The sequence below is a fragment of the Rissa tridactyla genome, chromosome 14 (genome assembly GCF_028500815.1).
Source record: "Rissa tridactyla isolate bRisTri1 chromosome 14, bRisTri1.patW.cur.20221130, whole genome shotgun sequence".
NCBI classification, from domain to species: Eukaryota; Metazoa; Chordata; class Aves; order Charadriiformes; family Laridae; genus Rissa; species Rissa tridactyla.
The window spans coordinates 12,962,871-12,987,277 of NC_071479.1; the positions used below are offsets into that span (position 1 = coordinate 12,962,871).

The window sequence follows — 24,407 nt, forward strand, 5'->3', positions numbered from 1 at the left end:
CCGCCGCCACCGCCCGCAGCCGCCGCGGTCCCCACGCCCGCCCGTCTCCGTGGAGGATGGTGGCGGCCCGGGCCCCGCCGCTGCTGCTGCTGCTGCTGCTTCTCGCCGCCCTCGGGGCCTCCCGCCTGCGCCTCGCCCGCGCCGGTGAGTGCGTCTGCCATTGCACCCGCGACACCCCCCCCCCGCGCCCCCCCGTCCCCGTGGATGCTCGTCCCGAGGGACACGCCTGGCCCCAGCCGGGGCGGCTGTTGTCCCATCGCCACCCCCACCGGGTTCCCCCCTCCGCCTCCCTCCCCCCCCCGCCCCCGCCAAACCCCCTCCAGGGGGTTTTTTCCCCCCCGCCCGCCCCCCCTCCCCGGCTCCCGGCCAGGCCCCGCAGCGCCGCGCCACGGCAGGGGCCCTGGCGGAGGGTGGCAGCGGCGCGGGGTTGGTCCCCGGCAGCGGTTTGGGGTGGCAGGAGGGATGCAGGGATGCGGGGGCCTGATCCTGGACTGGGGAGAGACCGCGGACTTGCGGGAGCGGCCCTGTGCTGTCGCCCTGGCGAAGCACTTTTATTGCGGGGGGGGAATTAGAAAAAAAAAAAAAAAAAACCAACACCGAAACAAACAAACAAAAAACCTCAAACGATGCCGCTGTGGTGACCGAGGCATCTGAGGGAGCCGCCGGGGGGCTGTGCCAGGCCGGGAGCACCCCGGTTGCTCACCGGGCTGGAGCCGCTCCCTCGGGGGCAGCAGCAGCAGCATCGCGCCGGGGGCAGGATGGGTGACGGAGGCATTTCTTCTCTCTCCCGGGGCAGAAAAAACGCGTGGCTATCGGTTCCCTCCCAGCAGCACCGCCTTCGGCCTTCTCGCTGTTTTCTTTAGGGTTGTTTTAGGGATGGTAGGGTTTCATTTGGGGTTCTTTTACTTTGGGGGTCTAGGTTAGTGCCTTTGCCCTCCCGGCGGGTCTGGCACTGGACGTGTGCCGTGTCCCCTTGCTCTGTGCCCACTGCCAGGGTGCCACGGTGGGTGTAAACGCCACCCCTCCAAAAACCCCCACAGGCCCCGAGCGTTGCTGCCTGCCGGGAAACCTGGGGCTGCCCACCTCTGCCCGCGCCGTGGGGGCACGGGCAGGGAGGTGTGGGGGCCCTGCCAGCGGGACAGCCTGGCTCCGGGCAGGTGCTTTCCGCCTCGCTGGCCGCAGGCGCCGGGGAGCTCCTCCTCGCTCCCAGCATTGTTTGCGGATCCGATATTGTTCTCCCTGCTCCGGCTCGCCGGTGGGGCGGACGCCAGGCAGTCCTCCTGCCGTCAGCCAGGGACGGTGCGGCCTTGCCGTGCTCCTGCCTGCTCTATGGCAGGCCAAGCAGGTGCAATATTTTTTTTAAACCTCCCAGCGGTTCAAAACATCCGGGTCTTTCCATGCTGGGGGGCCGCAGGCGGAGGTGGGGATGCTCCTGCGCTCTCCCTCTTCCCGCGTGCCGAGGCCAGGGTGGCCTGGCCAGGGGTACCGGTGACGCAGGCTGCCACGGGAGGAAGGAGATCCTTGCGGCTCTGATGCGGCCACCGGCGATCCGGCGTAATCTCCGCTGCCCCCAAATTTAAGGGGCTGGGCAGGGGGATAAGCTGGCCTGGCGGTGCTGCTGTGAGGGACCCCTGGAGGGGCTGCTGCGCCCGTGGGCTGTGGTGGGGGGCATGTAGGAGAGTTTCCCCTTCCCCTCCCTTCCCAGTCCCAGGGGGCTGCCGGGGACAAGGCAAGCGTAGAGGGGCCTCGCTCCGCCGGCAGCAGCCTGTTCCAGCGCTGGATTATCACACGCTCTCGGCACAAGCCGGGTTGGGATGGACGGCTCAGCCTCTTTGCAAAGGCTGGGAAAGGTTTCTTTACGCTGTTTCCAATCACGTTGTCGTACCGCCTGGAAATGCCGATGGCAGCATCCCACTGCCGGGAGGTCGGGTTTGTGTGGCACGCGGCACCGGCGAGCTCTGGGCTGGGTTCTCCTGGCCACGGCTGGAGGAGCATCCCGGGCATGGCTGGGGTGCCTGGAGGAGCATCCCTGGGTTGGCTGGGCAGGGAAAGGAGTCACTGCCCTGTCCCCGCAGCCTTCCGAGTGTGGCAGGGCAGGGGAAACGTTGGTTGTTTCTTCCCGTTTTATAATTTTCCTTCCTGGGTGGATGGGGCAGAGCTCGGCTTTCTCTGGGGACGGCTGCGAGTTGGAGGTGGCAGAGCCAGGGGCAGCTCCCGCTGCGGGGCGTGCCGGTGAAGCTGGCTCCTGGTGAGGAGAGAGCTAGGGGAGAAGGTCCCGGACCACCATACCCACGTCCTCCTGCCTCTGCGGCTTCAGCAAAGCTTCAAACGGGGGCTGCCATCGCCACCTCCCCACCTCCATCTGCCAGCGCTGCAACCCGGGCGGCCCCTGCAATAGATGCCTTCTCCCGGGACACAACGGCACATGGCACGGGGACATCCTCGTCTTGCCCAGGGCCTGATCTGAGCTGGAGAAGGGCAGCAGCCAGCTTTGGAGGCGATGCGGCCGGTGGTTTAGTTTTGCTTGGTTCTCCTTAGTTGTGTTTTTTCCCCATGTGTCTCTACCCAGTGCACCTGGCTTCGGGCAGAAATGCTTCCTCGCCTGTTTCCTGGCTGCGTTTCCTGGAGCATTAGCGAGAGTCAGACTTCTCACCCCTTCTCGAGTAATTTGTTTGCCAAATTTAATCTATTATTGTTATTATAAACAAAAAAAAAAAAAGATTTTCCAAATGGGATGATGGGCGAGAACCTCTGTTTTTAATAACCCCGAAAACCCCGGCCCTGCGGCGGCAGCCAGCGCGTTGCGTCAGGAACACCCAGAGAAGCCGTTCAGCAGAAAACGAGCGGTTCTTTCTGGTCCAAGTGACCCATTTGGCCACATGTGAACTGCCGGCTCCTCGCTGCTTTTCCTCCTCGTGCCGCTCCTCAGGGATGCGGGTGGGAGCACGGACGCTGGTGCTGTCGCCGGTTGCCCCAGCTCTGCAGCGTCCGTCACTGGGGACCATCGTCGGGAACGCTGAAGCTGGGGCAGCTCCCAGTCCCTCCTGGGAGCATGGCAGTGGTGGCCGGTGCTGCGCCGGTGGCACTTGCCAGGGCCTGGCTGCCCTGCGGCGCTCCCAGGGCTCTGCCCGGGGGCGAGCAGCGGGTGGTCTCCGAGCCCCCCCGAGGTTGCGTGGGTTGGTCTGCAGAAAGCAGATATTTCCAGCCCCAGCTTTTTCTTGAGGCACAGAGAAGGTCGTCTGAGTCCCCCTGGCAGCGCTGGGCGATGGCGGGCAATGGTCGTGCTCAGCGGCGTGCAGCCACCCCCTCCCTTCGAGCCCCCCGGGGGTGTCCTCTGCCATGCCGGCGCAGACCACGTTTCCCGTGCGGCAGCTGGGGTGCCGCCCCCCTGGGAGCCGCGCGTTGCTCCCGAGTTTAATATTCTGTGCGATTTTATTCCTGGGAGATGACGTTCTCCCCACGTTCTCTGGAGTGGCGTTTGCTCGGCTGGCTCCCGCCGGGAGAAAGGAGCCCTTGCGGGCAGGCGAGGGGTGGGGAGCTGGTGCGTGGGTGTCCCGCGGGGCTCCGCCGGTCGGTACCTGCGCCAGGGACCTGAACGTCTGGGGAGGGGGAAAGGATGGGAAGAGGCCCCCGATCTCCGTCATCCCAGTTCCTGACGTGGTCAGCATCAAGGAAGAGTTTATGGTTTATGGGAGGGATGCGGTGAAACTCCCTCCTCTCCTTTCGCTGCAGCTTGCTGGGGACCTGCAAACCCGCGTGCGCTCAGCCGTGCCCTGTGGGTGCTGGTGTGGGGACAGCTGGGGCTCGGGGAGGGGACACCACAGTCCCGCAGCCTGGGAGACGCCGGGGTTGCGCTGTGCAGGATCAGGCCTTTCAGATCCGCAATTTCCCTGGCAGCCCCGGGCGCAGGTTTGGGATCCGCAGGTGGTCTCGAGGGTTGGGAGCGGGACACCCTGGGGGCTGCGCTGCCCACAGGGGACTCCCCGGGGCTGCCATGGCCCCGCAGAGCCCACCCCTCCCCGGGGGCGCCTGGGCCCTTCCCGCAGCACCGAGGGGGAGATGAGTCCGGGACGTCTGCCTGAAACGGCTCTTCTGGGCCATGGGGGTATTAAGGGAGGTAATCGGCTTAGCTCTGCCGCGCGCTTACGGGGGGGCGCTGGGGACAGGAGGGGTGACAGTGTGATAGGGGCACTGGGGACAGAGAGGCTGATGGCGCTGGGGACTAGAGGGGTGATGGGGATGTTGGGGATAAGAGGGGTGCCAGGGACAGGAGGGGTGACAGTGTGGCAGGGACGATGGGGACAGGAGGGGTCATGGGGTGGCTGGTGTGGTGGGGACAGGAGGGATATGGGGACACTGGGGACAGGAGGGGTGATAGCATGCTGGGGGCACTGGGAACAGGAAGGTTGATGGGGTTGCTGGGGACAAGAGGGGTGATGGGGATGTTGTGGATAGGAGGGGTAACGGGGTGCGGGGGACGGGAAGGGTGATGGGGGTGCCGGGGACAGGAGGGGCGACAGGGTGGCCTCTCCCCAGGCGCAACACGCTGGGTCCCTGGGCACTGGGGACAGGAGCTGCCGTCGGTCCCATCCCTGCATTAATCCCATAAACACAGTGCCCTGGTGCGTCGTCCCCACGGGGGCTCTGGCTCTGGCCCCCGATGGGTGCCGGGGCTCCCCTCCCCCGGGCCGGCTGCCCCCCGGGCCATGGCCCCCGCGACGGGCATCTCCCGCCCGCGTCTGGGCTCTACTGAGCGCTGCTGCCGCGGGGGTGACCAAAGCACCGAATGGCGGCAGCAGGCCTGTAATTAGCCGCTTCATGAGCTAATGATAATTGCAATGGCAAGAAACTGGCCGTTAAGTGCCTGGAGTGCACTTTGAATTGAAGGAAGGAAGCGCAGCCGGAGCGGATCCCGGTCCATGCCTCTTCCCGTCCCGGAGCCCCGTGCTCTGGCAGCTGCCCGCCCTAACCCGGGCAGCCCGTGGCGTGTTGCTGGCGTCTCTCCCGCCCGGATGGAGGGGGCCAAAGTTTTTTGTGGGAGGGAGGTTTGCTCTTTGATGGCGGGGGGACCCGTTGCTTCAGGCGGGTGACAGGAGAGGTGACATGTCAGCTGGCGTGCTGGCGGGGATGCTGGCGCATCGCAGCACAGGGGTTCCCCGGGCTCCTGGCGCTGGTCCCTGCCTGTAGGAAGGAGACGGCGGTAGAGGTGGAAGGCAAAAGGTGGGGAAGGCGCCGCTCTGGCTGTGCACCCATAGCGCCCATAGGTGCTGCCCGGGCTCGGCGGAGGAGCGCTCCTGGGCACCCCGTGGCTCTGGCGTGCGGGAGGCGCAGCTCTGCCTCGGGGAGCTCATCATCTCGCATCTGTCGGGGATTATTTCCCAGCCGCCCACTAAGCCGGGAGAGGGGGCGGCCCTGGTGAGCTGCCCATGGTGTGACCCATCCTGCAGCTGTAATTCTTGGCTCCCTGGCTGGAAAAGGAGAGGGTTTCCCTGAGCCAGCCACCTCCTGCGGGGGATAAAATCCAAAAGAGGTCTCCAGGTCCAGCTATTTCAGCACCATCGGCAGCCCTTTTCCAGGAGCCCCGGGATGCTGCATTCATGAGCATCCTTGGGATGCGGCTGTGCATCCCATGAACTCCCCATTTTCTGGGCTCACACCCCTCCTCCCCGCCCCCCGCCAGGTTTCTGGGCTCTCTGCCCCTGTGGGACGCGATGTCCCGCAGGTCTCTGTCGCTGGTGGTGGCTGAGTCAGCGCGGGCGCAGCCGCGGGCGGGGTGGGGTGATGCAGCCCCTGCTCTTCCTCCTACCTCTCGCCTTGCGTGTCTGCCGGGACGTGGGCTGCCTGCCCAGGGCTCCGCGCTCGCGAGCCATTGGGAAGCCATAAGGGGTCGGCCCCTGTAGCCCCCGGGACCTGTCGATAAGTGGCCGTGTCCCCAAACCCCATCTCTAGGTGGGAGCGCTGAGCCCGGTGCCAGGCGTGGGGTGGAGGGTGGGGGCAGGACGGACGGACTCTCCACCCAGAGCGAAGCAGCCGGTGCCGCCGCCGCCACCTCCCAGCTGCCCGAGGGTGTTTAATCAGCGAAATCGTGCTGGTGCCTCGTTACCCGAGGCTGCAAAATGTCTCCTGGTGGCGTGGGACGCAGCGAGGTGTGGGAGGACTCCGGCTTTGCCAAAGAGCATCATCTGGCCCCGCTGGGCACAATGGTGCTTCACCGGGGAGCTGCTCCGGGCTTTTATTCCCAGCCCGGCAGTGGAGCATGCGGGAGCGTGCGGCTGCCCGCGGATGGCCGAGCTGTGCCCTTGGCCTGGCAGCTTCTCAGCTGGGGGAGGTGGGCTCGCGTCTCCCACCGCCCCACCGGCAGCGATGGCTCCGCAGGGGGAGCTGGCTGGCGGCCGTGGCTCTGCTGTGCCGTGGTCACCGGGCAGGAGGGCGCCCTGGCAGGCTGTGGGTGCCGCCCTGCTGATGGGTCAGTGCCAGGAGGAGGGAACTGGACCCAAGCCTGTCCCTCGAGGCTGCTCAGGGCCTCGGGTGGGTCCGTGCTCGGAGCAGAGCAGTAAAACCCGCTGCACCGCAGGGCACAGCACGCTCCGGGGCGGCGGGCACAGCGGTGGTGCCAGGACTGCCCATCCGCTGCAATGCCGGCACAGCCAGGGTCCGGCACCGTGCCACGCTGCCCGTCGGGGTGTCCCAGAGCACCGTGGGGAGGCGAGGAGGGGTCCCCCCTTGCTGGTGGAGCCGCCGCGCCGCGCACCCGGCATTCGCACACCGTGCCTGCGCGGGGCCGGCCCCAGGAACCCGCTGGCGGTGGCGCCCTGCACCTTGGCCCTGGCCGCCGCCTGTTTGGCCCGTCGGGCTGTGCCAAACCTCCGAGCGCAGCCAGTAAAAAAAGAATTTAATAAAAACCCAGCCCCTGCCCAGCCCCGGCGGGCTCTGGGCAGGTCCGAAGCCCGTCGGTATTTATGTGAGCAAAACCTGATAAACAAGACTGAAAGCGGGTGGTTTGAGCAGCGCAGAACAGCAAGGTGGCCTTTTGGCCGGGGGTGGCATTGGGGACAGCCTAGGGTCCCCCGCGCGGGTGAGCACACACACAGCGCCGGGGCCGGCGATGCAGAGCCAGTGCAGGTTTGGGTGGGCAGCACCAGGGAAATGGCGTTATGGCACCTGTTTCTCTTTTTTCTTTCTTTTTTTTCTTTTTTTTTTAAATTATTTCTTCTCTTTCTGACCGTCTGAGGCAAAGCCCTTGTGGCTGGAGACAGCCCTGGCACCGCCGGGGTGCGGCACAGGGGGGATGCAGCGCGTCACCCCCCCGGAGGCGGCACAGCCCTCAGCAGCTGGAAGGTGGCAGCGAGCCGGGGCCGGAGCTGGCAGTGCTCAGGGATGGCCGGGCTGGGGGACTGCGGGGGGGGTCTCGCTCGGTTTCGGTGCCCCCTCACCCGCCGCAGGGGAGGGGGTCGTGTCCTCTGCCACCTCCCGGCGGGGGTGCCGTTTTCCGGAGCTGTTTCCATCCGTCCAGGTGCCATCTCCCCTTCCCGCGGTGCCCATCAATCCGGTTCTTCCCCTGCGGTGCCAGGCGAGCTGCCAGGGCGGAGAACGGGGGGGTTTGGGTAGCAATGACACAAAATCCCGCTCCCTCGGCCTGGCGCGGGGGGGCTGCCTCCTCTCCCCCTTCCCGCAGCCCGGATCACAGCAGCAGCCTGAGATTTTGGGGTGCTTGTAGACAAGGTCTGCTCTGGAGCGGGGACGGGCTCCGGGGTGACGCTGGCAGTTGGGGGGGTGAAGGGTTTGGTGTTGCCAAGGGTTTGGCGTCCCCCAGCCCTGGCTCAGCCCCTCCTGGCCCCCCTTGGCATTGGAGCTGGAGGGGGCTGTGGGAGCCCATTGTGGTGGCCTCAGGGCTGCAGCCGGCAGCTTTCCCGGGCACGGCTCCCATCTCCTCTGCCACGCAGCCCCTCTGTCCCTGTCTCCGCAGCCCCTTGCCCACCCCCGCGCTCGGTCGGTCTCTTCCAGCCCCAGGCGCGCACCGCGCTGCCTGCGCTGCTGGCATGCCGGGGCTCCAGCGGGCAGCGCCTGCCAGGGCTGGGGGCTCGGAAGCAGCCGGCAGTGGCATTTTACCCGGGTGACTGCCCATGTTAGCATTTTCCGGCATTCCTGGGTGGGGACGCTGCCAGCGAGACGGGTGGGAGCTGGGTGCAGCCGAGGGGTGTGCCGGGGGGCAGGGGGGATGCTGCGGGGGGGTCGCTGCGGGGACAGCCCTGTCCCTCAGCCTGCGGCACGGGGATGCTGGCACTGTCCCTTGGCCGTGACGTAAGCCCTGCTGGGGACCGTCTCTGCCGGCGTGCTTTATCGGCTAGGCCAGACCTCGGCGCCCGCCCGGCTGAACCAGAAAAGCTGGAAGCTGGGACACGAGCCCCGGTGGCCTTAGGGACGGGAAGCCCGGCGGCACGTGGCCTTTGCCTGGACAAACCTGCCGAAGCAAAAAGCAAACAAGCACTTTGGGCTGCGGAGCACTCTCGGGTGGGCCGGCACGCGCCGGTGCTGCCGCAGCAGGGGGTGGCATGGGGCGGGGGGGCTGTGCCGCGTCCTCCATCCCCATGAGCGGCCTTGACGTGGCCAGCATCCCCCAGCTCCCGCTGTGCCGGGGTCCGTGTTTGCGGAGAGCCCCCGCTCAGCCGCCTCCGTGCGCAGGAGGGGTGTCCGTCTGCTGCATTTTCGGGGGCAGGAGCACGCGGTGACGTGAGCGGCTGCAGGCAGCGACGGGGCTCCCGCGGGGGCTGCCGGAGCGGTGGTAGGGCCGTGCTGGCCGGGGCCGTAGTGCCGGCAGCTGTGCCCGGAGAGGGGGATCACTCCCAGGGATACGGCCCTGCCCGGAGCCCCGCTCCCCTCCGTGCTTTCGGGTGCAAGAAGCAGCAGGGCAGGGGGGATGCAGCCGGGTTGGGGACTCCAGCGGGGCTCAGGGCCACCAGCGTGGTGTCCCTCCTGTGGTCAGTGCGTGTCCCCCGTGGTCGGTGTCTGTCCCGTGGTCAGTGCGTGTCACCCGTGGTCGGTGCCAGGGCTGGAGCAACCCCAACCATCCAGCCCGGCTTGTCCCTGGGCACGGGGGGAGTGGGGTTGGGGCTTTCAGTGGGTCTCAGCCCCCCCAGCTCCTGCCTGCTGCTGGCCAGGGAGGCTGTGGGGTGGAGGGAAGCGACACCTGGGGGGCTGGGGTGTGATGTGGGGCGGCTGCCCACCCGCCCGGGGCTGGCCGCAAGCCCTTCGGGAGCCTGGGGGAGAGCCCCAGGGGGTGCCAGCTCCCAGGGGAAGCTGGGGGGGGCCGGCAGGCTGCAGGCAGGTCCCACATCACCTGGCAGGAGGAGAAGAGGAATGAATGACCTTGGAGTGGGGCCGGCGGACACCGCGCACGCCGCTGCAGGGCCGGGGCTGCCAGCGCTCCACCGTGCCCTCGGCTGCGGCCGCACGCCAGCGCGCAGAGGCTCGGCACGGGAGCGCAGACCTGCACCCCTGTTCCCCGGGCACCCCCACACCCCCCATGCCTGGCGGGGCCCTGTGCCCGAGCTCAGTGACCGTCCCCCTCCAGGAGACACGTCTTGCCGCCGTGCCGTGCCGTGCCAGACCCCGTGGCCCGGGGCAGGCTGCTCCGGTGGCAGCGTGAGCCCCGTGCCCGCGGCTCCGCTGCGGGTGATGCCCAGTGGCCTCTGCCAGCTCATGCCGCTGGCACCGCCGCCCCGTCAGCCGGCAGGCTGGGCGTTGGCAGTGCCAGCGCACAGAGCGTAAGCACTCGGACCAGTGCTCGGCGCTAATTAATTATCCTCTTACGTTAACTTTTATCCCTCCATCTGCAGCAGTGACGCAGTGGGGGCAGTTCTTGCCTTCCCAGCCACCCCGGGCCGTCCTCCTCGGTTTTATTTTTGTTTCTTTTTCACCTGTATGTTTTGGCACGAGCGTTGAAAAACAGCTTCACCCAGGGCCGTGAGCGCCAGCAGCTCTGTGCCTTGCCCGGCCGTGGCGAGACGCTACTGGACCCTGCGGCGTTCGGAGGGGAGCAGCGGGCACCCCCTGCCACCGGCACCCCCTGCCACCGGCACCCCGCTCCCGTTGGGGCGCACCCCGCGTGCCCAGCACGGCTCTCCCCGGGTGGGTCCCCAGGGCTGGGGGTGCTGTGCTGAGCTGTCCCCCCCCGGGATAACCTGTCCAGGGTGTGGGGTGGGGGGGTGTCTGTGTGCGCGCACACCTCAGAGCTTGCACAGCAGCGTGTCCTCCTGTGCGCAGGGCCGTTCCTGTTCCTGCTCCCACGCGCCCCCAGCTCGGGCTCGCCCACTGTTTGTCTTTCCATGCCGGCCGCACACAGCGTCCCGCTTGCCCACTGGCCTTGGGCTCCTGCCTGCGTGGAGCCACCCTGCCTCCTCCAGCACCAGCAGCTTGTCCCAGCCCAAAGCCCGGTTCCCAGGGTGGTGGCGGTCAGGGTGAGACATGTCCCATGGCTCCCGGGTGCCAGCACCCGTGGTGCTCAGGCCCTGGCACGGCACGGAGGTGCCCGCTCCCACCAGCCCAGCTGGCGAGACTCAAAAGACTCAGAGAGTAGCAAAACCCCCACAAGCACCCTCACTCTGCAGGGTGCCCACGCGCTGATATCTGCTCGCTAAACAACGATTGATTACACATGGGGAGCTTAATTAGATCAGTGCCCGCCTGTCTCGCTCCTAATCCCAGCCCGTGACAGCTGGGCAAGCACAGCCCGTTCCTCAAACAGAGATAACGACCTTTTATATATTCCAGGCTGGGGTTTATTTAAGTGGTTGCTGGGCACTGGCTCGGGGCTGCCTCCCCCTCACCCCTCCCGCTGCCCGAGGTGGCTCCAAGGTGGCTCCGAGGGTTCCGCTGGGATCTCATGGTGCTGGGTGGCCACAAGTGCTGGGTGACCTGTACCGGGGTGGCCTCCTCCCGCCAGCGACCAGCTTTTGGCGGCGCCTGGTTTGGGGAGAAGTGTTTCCACGGGTGCGTTGCACAGGCAGGGGTCTCCGGTGTGTCCCCCTCCAGTGTCCCACAGGGATGTGGCACGTCCCCGCTCCTGGGGCTGTGCGGTGCCGACACCTCCTCCTGCCCCTGAGTGGCCGCGTGTTTTGGCTGGTTTGTGATTTTTAAACAAAGTGGCCTTGAGAGCGAGCCCGAGGCGGGCAGAGCGAGCAGCCGAGTCCGATTTCTGTACTAAAATGCCTGATTATTTTCCCGTTAAGCGTTAATTCTCCCCCAGCCGCCTGGCCAAGCCCCATGCTGTCCCCAGGGAGCAAACCCGGCTCCTACAGGCATGGGGGGGCTCTGCCCCCTGCCCCGAGTGCATCCCCTCCAGGCTGCTGTAGCCTGGTGCAGGGTTTGGCCAACCCTAATTGCTGCCCTAATTGTAGCTGGAGAGAAAACCCTGCCCGCAAGAGAAACCACCGCAGCAAGGGCAGCTCTGCCCTTCTTTGGCACTGTCAAATGAATGGGGTGCCCTGTGGGGTGCAGTGGGGAGGGCTCCGGGCACAGTCTGGGGGCTGTCAGTAGCGGTCGGACCCCCTGATGAGCAGTTTAGTGGTGAAATAGGACCATGCGAAGGGGGATTTGCCGTGGGTGGCATCCCGCGTGTGCTCCTTTGGGGTGGCATCCCGCTTTGCGCCCGTGCCCTGGCTGGGGGAGCAGAGCTGCCGCGGTGGCCCTGGAGCGTCGCGTCCTGGCGGCTCCATCCTGTGCCGGGTCTCTCCGCCGTGTCACGCCTGGGCACGGCAGTGGCTGCCCCCCTCGCCTCCGGTGTGCTGCAGGGATGGGGATGCTTGGGAAAGCCCCCAGAGTTGGGGGTGCCCCTTCTCGTGGGGTGCTCAGTGCTATGCTGCGCCCGGGCTGTCCCCGCTGCTGCCATCCCCCAGGGAGTGGGGACGGGAGACGGCGGGCGTTTTGCCCACGGTGTCGGTGTGGGCGGGCGAGGGCTGGCGGGGATGGCTCAGGGATGGCTCAGGGACGGCTCAGGGACGTGGGATGGCGCCGGCAGCCGGCTCCTGCAGTGACTCACCGCTGGCCGGGGGCGGCCAGGGCTGGCCCTGCGCCCGCTGAGGGTCCGCATGGGCTCTTCTGCCCGCTGCTGCCTGCGGGAAAGGTGCAGGCGTGGCCAAAGGCAGCGGGGTGAAGAGCAGGGCTAGGGCAGCTGTGTACTGCACCCCATCCAGCTGTGTGCTGCATCCAGCTGTGCACTCCCACCCAGCTGTGCATCCCCATCCAGCTGTGCACCCATCCAACTGTGTGCTCCATCCAGCTGTGCACTCCCATCCAGCTGTGCACTCCATCCAGCTGTGTGCTCCACCGAGCTGTGCACCCCATCCAGCTGTGCAGCTCCATCCAGCTGTGCATCCCCATCCAGCTGTGCACCCCATCCAGCTGTGTGCTCCATCCAGCTGTGCATCCCCATCCAGCTGTACACCCCATCCAGCTGTGCACCCCATCCAGCTGTGCACTCCATCCAGCTGTGCACTCCCACCCAGCTGTGCACTCCCACCCAGCTGTGCATCCCCATCCAGCTGTACACCCCATCCAGCTGTGCACCCCATCCAGCTGTGCACTCCATCCAGCTGTGCACTCCCACCCAGCTGTGCACTCCCACCCAGCTGTGCATCCCCATCCAGCTGTGTGCTCCATCCGGTTGTGTACCCCTACCCAGCTGTACATCCCCATCCAGCTGTGCACCCCATCCAGCTGTGCATCCCCACCCAGCTGTGACCCCCACCCAGCTGTGACCCCCCCATCCAGCTGTGCACCCCCCACCCAGATGTGACCCCCCATCCAGCTGTGCATCTCCATCCATCCATCCCCAGCAGTGGCTCCTGCTGCTGTCGCTGAAAGCCGGGACCCCAGCGTGTCCCCGTAGCCCCGCGTCGCAGGTGAGACCCGTGCGCTGGCCCTGCATGTCACCGTCCCAGCTGGTCACCGTTCCTCTCTCCATCTCCGCACATGGTTTGCCACCATCACCTGGTCTCGGGACTTGGCTTTGCGTAGGACCCGAGGACTTTGTGTCCCCCAAGAAGGTCCCGCTGGCTTGAGCCAGGCTGGGGGAGGACCGGGGCTGCTCCTGGCCCTGGCAGGCTGCCACAGCGTCACCAGCATGTTGGATCCGGATGAGGTCGGAGCAGGGGGGGCTCATGCCTGTCCCCAGGTACGGGAGAGGTCCCTGGGTCTGACATGGAAATGAGATGCCCCGTAAAGCCACGAAGGAGGTTTGGGCCATGGTGTGTTGCCGGTGGAGCGCTGGGTCCCTCCGTTTTCCACTGTCGCTATGTCAAAAGGATGGAAGCTGAAGCTGCCGCTGCCTGTGGTGACCTGTCACAGCCATGATGAGGCTTTGGGGGGGGTCATTTGGTGGGGGTTTTTTTATTTGACAGCTACCACACGAGCATCAGTTTGTGTTGGTTGGATTTCAGCCGCCCGCCGCACGGTGCAGGCAGGGGCTGGAGACCCTCGTCACCGCCAGCTCTGCGGGACTCGGGGTGTCCTGCAGCATCCTGGGGCTTGGGGCATCCCACGGGACGGTGACACCCGGGGGCTCACGGTGTCCTGTGGGATGGCGGCTCCCTGGGACTTGGGGCATCCCAGGGGATGGATGGTGGCAGCCCGGGGCTTGGGTTGTCCCGTGGGACAGTGGCATCCTGGGGTTTGGGGTCCCGTGCTGGGGACCCATAAAGATCACGGAGGCCAACTGTCAGGTCATTAAAGCCCACGCTTAATTGTAGTCAGTAATGGCTTTGCTTAGGCAGAGGGGGGCCGAGGGGCAGCTCTGGTGAAGCGCATCCGCACCCGTTAGCCGCAGGGGGACCTGCCCTCCGCGGGTGGGGCCGGGGCGGCTGCGTCCCACGCCGAGAGGCCACGGGGAGCGTTTGACCCCTCTCCTCATCCTGACCTGTTTTCTCCCGTCCCCGCAGCAGTGTCGTGTCCCCGGAGCCTGGACTGTGCCCTGCAGCGCCGGGAATTCTGCCCGCCGGGGTCGGGCGCCTGCGGCCCCTGCCTGGCCCCCTTCCAGGAGGACGACCACGGGCGATGCGTCCAGAAGCAGCACTCACCCAGCGGTAGGTGCACCTCCCCTGCAGCACCCCCCCGCCCCCTTCTGTGACCCCCCGCCTGCCTGCAAACCTGCCCGCAACCTGCCTGCAAACCTGCCCCGCACCTCCGCAGTGGGTTCCCGTGCCTCAGGGCAGCCCCCTGCCCCCGCAGCCCCCTGCCTCCCCCCTTGTCTCCTTGGGGACGGCAGCTCTGCTGCCTCTCCCCCCGAGCCTCGGCTCGCCGCAGTTGGGGGGCGGTTTTGGGGCTGGCGGGGAGCGCGCAGACCCACCCCACTCCCTGTGCATCCTGCAGCCGCGCCGGTGACTGCGTGTGCCACGGGCCCTGCCGGCACCCAAGGGTGCCCAGGAGCCCAGGGACAGGCGGGGACCCTGGTGGCTGCCGGGGTGCTGTGGGGTGGGGGCTTTTCGGAGTAGGGGACGCGGCCGCGCAGAGCCCCAGGCTTTGCAGGAGCAGGGTAGCGGCTTTTGGTGCACGGAGCTGTGGCTCGTGCAGACCCTATGGCCGAGGCAAATGTGCCGGTGGCCTCACCTGTCCCAGGGCTGAGCCGTGCCCATGGCGGGATCTCAACAGCTGGTTCACGTTGGTTTGAGATGTTGGGCTGTGGTTTGGGTCTGCCGTCTCCTCCTCCAGTGGTGCCCAGCGCCCGTGCAGGAGGGCCGGAGTCAGCGGCGCGGGGTAGGAGCCCTGCCCTGCGGACGAGGGCACGGGGTGTTATTGCCCCGCTCCTTCCCCGAGGGAACCGGGGGGCTGCGCTGTGCCAGCGGGCAGAGGGGCGGGCAGGCCGTCCCCAGGGAGCAGCCGCCCGTGTCACCCCGCGCAGAGGTGTGTGAGGGTGCTCCCGGTGCCGCCGTGCCACCCGCCTCCCGGCTCGGCTGCACGGGTGGTGCTGGGGGCCGGGGGGCACGGGCATTTTTTAGGGTGACCCTCAATTCTTCACAGGGCTTGGAACGCTGTGGGCAGAGAGCCGTTTCTGTGCCCCCCACCTCAGGGGTTTTCTTGCAGATTTAACAAGCAGGTGAATTAAGACTGTAATTATGGATCCACCCAATTCTTTTTGCTCTAACTCACGTGGCGCAGCCTCTGTGCGTGGGGAAGGAGCCGGGACCTGGCCGTGCCCTTGCAGACCACTCCTGGGGGGGGGGGGGGGGGGGGGTTCTGCTGTGGAGCACCTGAGTGCGGGGTGGGGGCTCTCAAGCACCTCCGAACCACCCCTGTGCCTGCTGCGAAGTGCATCGGCATCTTTCCTTCAGCCCACACTTCTCCGCCTGCTTTTCGTTCCTGCTGCCCCCAAAACCTCCCTCTAAGGGGGGGTTGGTTTCTCCGTAGCAGGCAGAGCCCATGGTCCCTCCTGGAGCCCGGCTCCTGCCCACGGTGGGCACCCCCGCAGCGTTGCCCGGCCCTGGCGTGGGGCTGAGCTGGTGCTCACCAGGCAGCGTCCCCACCAGCACAGCCCCCCACCGCAGCCCCTCACCCCCGCTTCAGGCCCTGGGGGCTGAAAACACACAGAGGGGCTCGTCCCCCTGCACCCGAGCTGCGTTGAGGGGTCCTCTGGGTTTTGGGTGGTGGGGGGGGTTTGCTTTGTGTTCCGGTTCCTGTGTCTGTAGCAGGTTTGGGGTCCCTCTGGGGTGCCGCCGGCGCTGCCCTTTGCCCGTGGCTCAGGTCCAGCTTTGCAGCGGGTGGGCGCGTGGCAGGGGGGGGCGGCAGAGCCCACCGTGCCCTTCGTGCCGTCAGCGTCCCGGCAGGAGGATCACCGCTTGAATCAGAGGGGAGATGCCCAGAGCGGGGCCCCGGCTCTGCGCGGCCCTTTGGCTCTTGGGCGGAGGGGCCGGGCTGCGCTGAAATGGGGGCGATGGCTGCAGGGGACGGGGTCCGGGAGAGGGGATGGGGGGCACAGGGATGGGATCCAGGAGAGGGGATGGGGCACGGGGATGGGGTCCAGGCTTGGCGTTCAGCCGTGAGCAGGGGTCCGACGGGCAGATGCCCCCGGCTACGGGCTCCACATCCGCGGGCACTGGATGGCTTTAACAGCTCTTTGCGGTTTATTTTTTAACGTGCAAGTCTTGGGAGCGAATTCCCCTCTCGGAAAGGCTGCACATGCGCTGGCATCTCCATAGCAACCCAGCTCCGTCCCGGCTTCGGCAGGGAGATGCGGCCGCCGTAGCGTCTTTGCCCGGTTTGGCAGAGGGATGCGGGAGCATCCTCTCCCAGTTCCTCTGGGACCGCGGTAGCATCCTCTCCTGGCTTGGTCAGGGCGATGCGGGACCGCGGTAGCATCCTCTGAGAGGATGCTGGGAGGACGGAAACCATCCCAGGGGGCTCTCCCAGCCCCAGCCCGTTGTCTCAAGCAATGCCACCACCTTCTGGTAGCGAAAGCGTGGGGCTTCCCTCCTGAATGCTCCGATTTTAGCGCGCGTCCTGAGGACGCCCGGCGCCTTTTGGCGCCCGATTATTTTTTTTTTGGCCGCCGGTGCTTTTTCGCATCCTGCCTGTCCCTCGCTCCGGCAGCGGCATCCAGGTGCAACCGGGGAAGCCTGCGAGGATGCAGAAGGGCTGCGGTAGCGGCACTTTTTTTGGGGGATGCAACGCAAACGGGGGCGTGGGGAGAGCTGCTGCGGCTCAAGGATGCCTAACCCTTTAAAGGGGCTGCCCACGCAGCAGCGCTGCGTGGGCAGCCCCTTTAAAGGGTTAGGCATCCTTGAGCCGCTTGCGACTGCCGGTGACGCCGATCCCGGGATCCCAGCTGCCGCCGTGCTCGTCCCCGCAATTGGGAGAAGCGTGGGCAGCACTCAGGGCTCCTCTTCCCCGGCGTAGCCCCGCAGGCAGGCGCCGAGAGCAGCTTTTTCGGGGCGAAAAGCCGTCATCTCAGCTTGGTCTCGGGAAGGCCATGCACGTGAGCGGCGTGTTCCTGCCCTTGGTGACGGCGTGCGTGGGCGTCACGGCGTACCCGGCGCGGCACGGGCGCGGAGGTGAGATGGGAAGCGCAGGAGACGGTGTTGCGGGGCGTCCCGCAGCCGCTTCGGCCGGGTGGGCAGGCTGAGCCCCCCCCGAAACGCTGCCAGGAAACGCTTCGGGAAGAGGGTAGGGGTGGGGGAAAAGGAAGTCCCGGCTTGTGGGTCAGGGGGTTCCCCCCTCCCCGCTTGCTGTGCTACCAGCAGCCCCGGGGGGCCATCGGCCGTCCTGGGGTAGGACTAGAGAAATAAGTGGGTTTGTAGGAATTTTGTGCCCTCCTGTGGAGAACACCAGCATCGGGTTTCCTCCGCCCGGGACAGAAGCCGCACGCGTCCCTTCTTGTCCCCGCTGTCCCCAAACCGGTCATGGTGACGGGTGAGACCCCTGGGTGACGGGTGAGACCCCTGGGAGCGTCCGAGGGCCGAGCCCTGGAGCCCTTGGGGAGGGGTCGGGGAGAGCGGCCGGGCCGGGGTGCTGGGTGCCAGCCTGGCCGTGCCCTCCCTGCCGCGGGCGGGTGGGGGGGACCTGCCATGAGAGGGCACCCGTGCCCTGTGCCAGCCCGGTGCAAGCTCTGCGTGCCCTCTGCGCCAGCCCAGCATGCCCACCTCGCTGCAACCGGGAGGGGGGCGCCTCCGGGAGCCCCCCCATCTCTGCTCCTCTGGCAGCAAGAGACAGGGCGCGGGACAGCCGGGCCGGAATGGGGGGCAGCCCCAGCCCCCTGTTCCCTGGGGAGCAGCCCCGGCCAGCGTGCCGCCCGCCCGCCCGCCCGCCGTGCCCGGCAGGAGCCGGCCCTTGGTGCCAGGCTGCTTCTGCCCCGCACACGTTGCGGGGGGGCAGATGTCGTGTCGCTGGGGGCACGTCTCAGCTGCCAAACAAAACAGGGGCGCGGGAGCTTTCAACCGCTGAGAGGGAACTCGGCGATACAGCCGACGAGCGCAGGCGAGCGGCACAGCCCGGGCACTGCCGGCAACGCCAAACCCCACCAGACGGCACGGCTGCCTTGGTTTTCTTTGTGCCGCTTTGCACGGGGGGAGGTTCGGGGTGACCTGGGAGCTGCTCCTGGATGGTTTCCTGGCTTTTTTTTTTCTTTTTCCAGCCGCATCACGTTCATCCTCCTGAAGCGTTGGCTGTTGCAGCCGCGTCTGCCCGAGGCCAAGGGGTGTTGGGGCAGGGCTGGGCTGTGCACCGTGGTGGCACCAATACAGCCCCGTTCCCCCAGGCCCAATAGTGACACACGTGGGCACGGGCAGGGCTGTCCCCCAGGTCCCATGGGAATGGGGACAGGCCTTTCCCTGAGCGTAGTGGGGAACTAGAGCCGGGCTGTCCCCATCCTAGGCACCAGGATGTCTCCATACCGGGCTGTCCCCATGGGGCGAAGGGCTGTCATGCTCAGTCCCATGCCAGCTCCCCTGCCCATCAGAAGAGCCTGGCCCCGTACCGGCGCCTTGGCACCATTGCGCTCACCCATTGGGCGTCATGCCGCTGGCACGGCCCCAAACCTGGCACCGCGTGGCCGTGTCACTGCTGTGCAAATAACGGGGTGCAAAGAGCCGGGGAGACGGGAGGACAGGAGTCTGGGGGGGTCTGGGGGGACAGGGGACACGGGGGGGCCGGGGACAGTGGCTCTTCATACACTTGTTTAAAGCAAGGGTGTGGAGTTAAATCGGTTTTTGGCTTGTGTGGCTCTGAGTCACAGAGTGCCCGAGTGGCCTTTGTGCCTGGCTCTGGGGGGAACCGGGGGTTTATTTCCAAACATTCGGAGCAAGGGCAGATTCAAGAGGAGCTGTGATTGTTTGTAACCTTGAATTATCTGGGAAGCAAGCTGCTGTACCACCCTGCCTTTGTGTGTCTTGATTTACCCTCCAGGGCTTCCCGCTGGGGACAGCCTGAATACAGCAGCGCCGGGGGTAGAGGGAGCCGGGATGGGGACAGGGACGTCTCCTGCCTTTGAAGTTGAGTTTAATCCTGTTAAAAGCGGAGGGGTGAGCAGCAGAGCCTGACTCTGCCCTACGAGCCTGGGGATGCTGGGTCCCCTCCTGCTCTGCGCCGTCACCTCCCGGGTGGGCACCCCCGGGCTGTGGTGGGGGGGGGATCCTGCCCGTGCCCCCACGCCACAGGGGCCCCTGGCCCTTTGTGGGTCCCCGGCGTGCACTGTGCTGGGGCACGGGCTGGGGCAGCCACCTCTGAAACACCCAGCCAGCCCCTGGGGACACCTGGTCATCCTCGCTGCATGGGGCACCCCGACCCCCAGAGGGGCAGCGTCCTGCCGGGTGTGGGGCAGAAACCGGCCTCCCAGCTGGAAGGAGGGCTCCCACCAGGCCCTGAACAGCCCCCGATGAGCCCTGCTCTAGGGTGGCTCCAGCCCCCTTGGGCCGTACAGGACAATTTGGGGTGACAGCCAGCATCCAGGTGTCCCCTGCCTGCTCTTGAAATGGCCGCGCTGCCCGCAGCAGGTCTGCGATTCGCCCTGCCAGCGCTGCCCCCTGCACCCTGCAGCAGCGCTGCGGGGTGTCCCTCCTGGGCCAGCTCGCGTCCCCTCTCGCTCGGGGCCGTCGTATGGGGCAGCTCCTGGGCAGCGGGTGCTGGCAGCCTGCCTGCTCCCCGGGGGCTCTGCAGGACCCGCGGGCTCTGGCACAGGGGCAGCCGCGGCCGCTGTTGCTCCTTGCAGCCTCCAACGTTTGTGGGGCGAAAAGCAGCGAGGACACGTGCGGATCCCGGATCTGGGCTTTGGGACCGCTGCTGTGCTGGGGGGGCTGTGTCAGAGTGGGGCTGGACTCCCAACCACCTGCAGTTGCCCGTGCTGGGACGTAAGCCCCTTCTTGAGGGGGACGCCGGGTCCGTCCCCGGGGCTGGGCACGCAGCCGCATCCCGGGGTGCCCGTCTGACGCCCGCTCTCTCCCGGCGCAGGGCGGACGTCTGTTCCCAGCTTGGAGGCAGAAATCGATTTTCTGGCGGATGTGCTGGCCAGGCAGGAGGCTCCTCACCCCCAGCCACTGCGGGATGGCAAGCCCAGGAGTAAGTGCCTGCTCCCCTGCTCCCGCCGCTCTCTGCAGCGGTGCCGGGCACCCTGCGGCAGCCAGACCCTGCGCCCCAGGCTGGTTTGCCCTCCAGAGCTGCCCGGGTGCTGCTTTGCTCATGGCTCTACCTTCTCCTGCAGCCACCCCAGTCCCCACCGGTGGCAGACAGCGCGTGGCCAGCGGGCTGAGAGAGGGACTTCTGCAGCGGGATGCCGCCGGCAGAAAGGCAGCAGCCACCCTCCCCACCTCCACCAGCGCCGCGGTCCCGAAGTACCCGGTGGAGGCGTCTCCCATCCCTTCAAATGACAACGTGGTGCTTGGTGAGACCCTGGGGACAGGCGGCTCGTGGGAGGGGGTTTCACGTCCTCCCCAGAGAAGCGTGGGCTGGTGGCACTGTGCCACCGGGCTCACCCGCTGTCCCTCTGTGTCCCCCTCCCCCTCTGCAGGGCTGATCGTGGTGTGCACGGTGGCTGGGATCTCAGCGCTGATCGTGGCCGCGGTCTGCTGGTGCAGGTGAGCCGAGTACTGCTGGTGCCAGCCAGTCCCTCAGCATCCGTGTGCCCCCGGGACCTTGTTCCTGTGCTTCCCAGGCGTATGGCGGGGTTTGGAGGAGAGGCACTAGCTGCCCTTGCCAGTCCCCCGCAGACATGCCGTGGCCACCGGGGTATGGCCTTGGCCAGTTGGGGCTGGAGGACAGCGGTGGGACACCCCTGTGCCAGGCATAAGCCATGACTCCTGGGAGGGGGTGGCACCTGCGTCGGGCATCGCCGCAGCGCCAGCTGCTGACACCCCCGGTGTGTTGGTGCCTCGTGCCCAGGCCCAGTGGGGTGGAGGTGGCCGTGGTGAGGTCCCTGCACATGTGCAGGGCCACCTGGCCTGGGGATGCCACCCATCATGGGTGCCATCCATCGCAGGGAAGCAGGGTGTGGGTGGGAGGACTGAGCGCCCCCAGGGGCTCACTGGCTCCTGTATGGAGTCGTCTGCTCCGGTGGCTCCTGCCGACCGCTCTCCTCTCCCCTGGCAGGCTGCAGAAGGAGGTCAGGCTGGCACAGAAAGCAGACTACTCGGCACAGCGAGTGGCCAGCCCCCTGCCCTACGACAAGATCTCGGTAAGGTGCTCACGTCCCTCCTTGCGGGGTGTTCGGCGCTGGGGTCAGGCGTGGGCTCGGCTTGAGGGGCTTCCAACACAGCGGGGGGACACCCGCCTCCAGAGACCGGCCTCCATGCCTGTCCTTGCTCTCTCCGCAGCCTGGGGACAAGACGCTGGCTCAGAGCGCCCAGATGTACCACTACCAGCACCAAAAGCAGCAGATGCTCTCCATGGAGAAGTAAGCGGCCCCCGGGCGCAGGCAGCAGACCCGGTTGCTGGTCCATGCCCCTGCCACTAAGTGGGGTGCCGTTAATCATCCCCTTGTACTTCACCTCTCTGCATCCTCTCCCCTCAGGCATAAAGAGGAGCCCAAGCTGCCGGACTCGGCGTCCTCCGACGAGGAGAATGAGGATGGAGACTTCACTGTGTACGAGTGCCCCGGGCTGGCTCCGGTACGGCGGGTGTGGGGTAGCCATGGGGACCCTGTGCATGCAGGGTGGGATCCAGCACTGCCGGGGATGTGCGGTTCCACGCGAGGAGCCTTTTAAACCCATCCTTCATCAAACCCCGAGGTGTCCCTGCCCTGGCCAGGTCTCACTGGAACTCTCCAGTCGGCAGGAGTGGGTGCCCTGCCATGGGTGCCCCGGCACGGGGCCATTCCCCGGGGAGCGCTGCCCCACGGCCCTGGGAGCCCTTGGCAGACCCGACCCGCCGTCCCTGCGGTGCCAGGGACGTGGTCACCTCGGGCTCTTGGGCACTGGGACAGGGGAGCTCGTCCTGGTGCCTCCCCAGCGGCTGGACTGGTGACCTGCGACCCCTCAAAGCCAGGGGTCCCCTTTCCTGGCTGGCGGGGGACGCCGGGGAAGGGCAGCTCCTAACAGCCCTGGGTACAAAGAGCACAAAGAGACCCGAAAGGAGCCTTTCACATGGTAATGGCTGCGGAGCCCGGCCATCAGGGCCCAGATTAAGGGTCATCATTAGGTCTTTACAGGCCCATTAAAGGGCACTTGATGGCAAGCGGGCAGTCTGGGCAGGGAACCCCATTCCTGCCAGCCAGGCTGGGGGTCCTGTCCTGGGGTCCCCCGCCAGCCTGGGGGGGGTCCCATCCCAGCCGGGGCCATGGGTTTTGCACGCCAGCATCCCATCCCAGCATCCCCAGCCGCTCCTGGCGAGGAGGCAGTGCCTTTCCAGGGGTGATGGCAGGGTCCCGGTGTGTGTCACCCCATCCCAGCCCAAGAGGTCCCCCCCATCCTCCCTGCTGGGGCTGGGGTTCAGACGTGGGACCTGTTTCTGACCTCCTGCCTTTTCCTTCCCCACCATCGCACTCCCTCTGCCACCACAGACCGGAGAAATGGAAGTGAGGAACCCGCTGTTTGACGACTCCTCCTTACACCCCTCCAACCCCAAGTCGCACCAGTAACACCCCTCCTCTCCTCCGCCCGAGCTCGCTATGGACTGTACGCCCAACGCCGGAGCCCAGCGCGGCCGCCACGCCGGAGGGGCACCCGCAGCCGGGCGAAGGGGCGCGGGCCCCGCTCTGCCAGACTGTTCGACACCTGCCCAATAAACACCCACTAACAGCTATGGCAGGGGGGGATCGCCCCTGTTTCCAGCGTCCTTGTCCTCTTTGCTGCTGTGATCGCGTCCCTGCCTTGCCCTTCGCCCGCTGCTCTCAGCGACACGCCAGCCCCGGGGTGGGGGGGGAGCGGCACAGAAACTGGGGGGTCCGCAGCGTTGTCTCTTTGCATTTGGCTTTGAGGAGGGGGCTGCCGCCCTGGCTCTGCGGCTGGGCTGATGCAACAGCAGCTGGGAAGAGGCCGGAGGGGGGTTTGGAGAGCAGGAGAAGGGCCAGAGGACTCCGGGCACGCTCGTGTCTGCAGGGGAAGTCGTCGGGGCTGCCGGCCTGCCCAGAGCCCCTCTGCCAGGGAGGGAGACTTTCCCTGGAGCGGGTGGCATCGCTAAAGGCTCTGGTGCCCGGTCTGCCCCTTCCTCCCCGGCTCGTGCAGCTCCTGGCAGCAGGGCCCTGCTCCGGGACCACAGGCAGGCGCTGGCATCGCTCCCCGGGATGCACCTTCAGTGCCGTCCTGTGCCGTGCGCGGCCGGGAGCAGCGGCTCTGCCCTGGCCCCTGCACCGGCTCCGTCCCCTTCTAGGGGTGCCGGTCCCCAGAGGACCCGGCGCACAGGCAGTCCCGGTGCCGCTGTGGCCGGAGACCCTGTGCCAGGCTGTGCCAGCGGAGGATTTCCTTGTGGCAGCCCTGGGTGCCAGCTGGGCTCTCACCCCAGCCCTTCATGGGGTGAATGCTCAGAAAAGGCTCGCGGTTTTGTTTTGAAGCCTGTGTGGCCGTGGGGGAGGAAGGAGTGAGACCGGTGGGGGCTCAGGAGGGGTAGCCGAGGCACAGCGGCTTTGCTGCGCTGCTTCTCTGCCCCACGGAGCCCGCGCCTTCTGCAGCATCCCTGCAGAGCCCGGCCGGCGCTCTCTTCGGGCATCCTTCTGTGGCAGGACACGGTCTCTGCTGCTCCATCCCGGCCACCTCCCGGGCTCCAGAGACCCCTGCACCCCTCCGCTGCCCATGTCTGTGTCCAGGCTCACCAGCCCCCACCGACATGTCTTTGCTCAGCGCCCAGTGCCGTTCCCCAAAGCCTCCCCGGTGCCATGGCCGTGACCCCTCCAGCGTAAGGCCCAGGATGAGCTTTGGGTTGCTTTTCACAGATGTGACTTCATGTCCAGTCCCTGGCGTGGACTGTCACGACCACAGGTGACCTGTTGCACGCTTGCACGGGGGTGGCCTCTTGCACACAGGGGGGGGCCATTGCACGCTCAGAAGCCGTTGCATGTGCAGGCAGGGCAGGCAGAGCAGGCAGGGCCCTGTGCCATGAGCGGTGGTGGTGTGGGACCGTCCCCGGCGGAGCCGCTGGCAAAGGCCGTCACTGCACAGACCCTCTCCCCGCACTCCGCTCCCCCACCCGTGGGCTGCTGCCCTCCTCCCTGCACCCCTCGTTGTTGTATGGATTGTAGTTCTTTTAAAAGGAGATTTTATTAAACGATCATGTTTGAGACCCATGCGAGTGTGTGGTGTGGGGCCGGGCTCGCCTCGCGGGGCCCTCGGCTCAGAGCGCTCCTCTCAGGAGCCGGGGAGGGGGGGGGACGGGGCGGGGGACAGGGAGAGAGGGTGCCGTGGTGGGGGGGTCCCCCATCCCAAAACATTCCCCAGGGAACAGCGGGAGCAGCCGACCTGCTCCTGCCGCTGGAGTAGCTGCCAGACCTTTCCCAAGAGTTT

The 24,407-nt window shown here is 66.9% G+C and overlaps 1 protein-coding gene across 1 annotated transcript; it reads left to right on the top strand.

The window, feature by feature from the left end:
* Window positions 1-24,190, top strand: NPDC1 (neural proliferation, differentiation and control 1). The gene is given in 9 exon segments (XM_054221130.1): window positions 1-144; window positions 13,935-14,078; window positions 19,930-20,037; window positions 20,180-20,359; window positions 20,486-20,552; window positions 21,064-21,205; window positions 21,207-21,367; window positions 21,485-21,581; window positions 22,472-24,190. Coding segments are annotated over 9 exon segments (1,065 nt in total). The 5' UTR covers window positions 1-56; the 3' UTR covers window positions 22,550-24,190.
* Window positions 24,191-24,407: the final 217 nt, after the last annotated feature.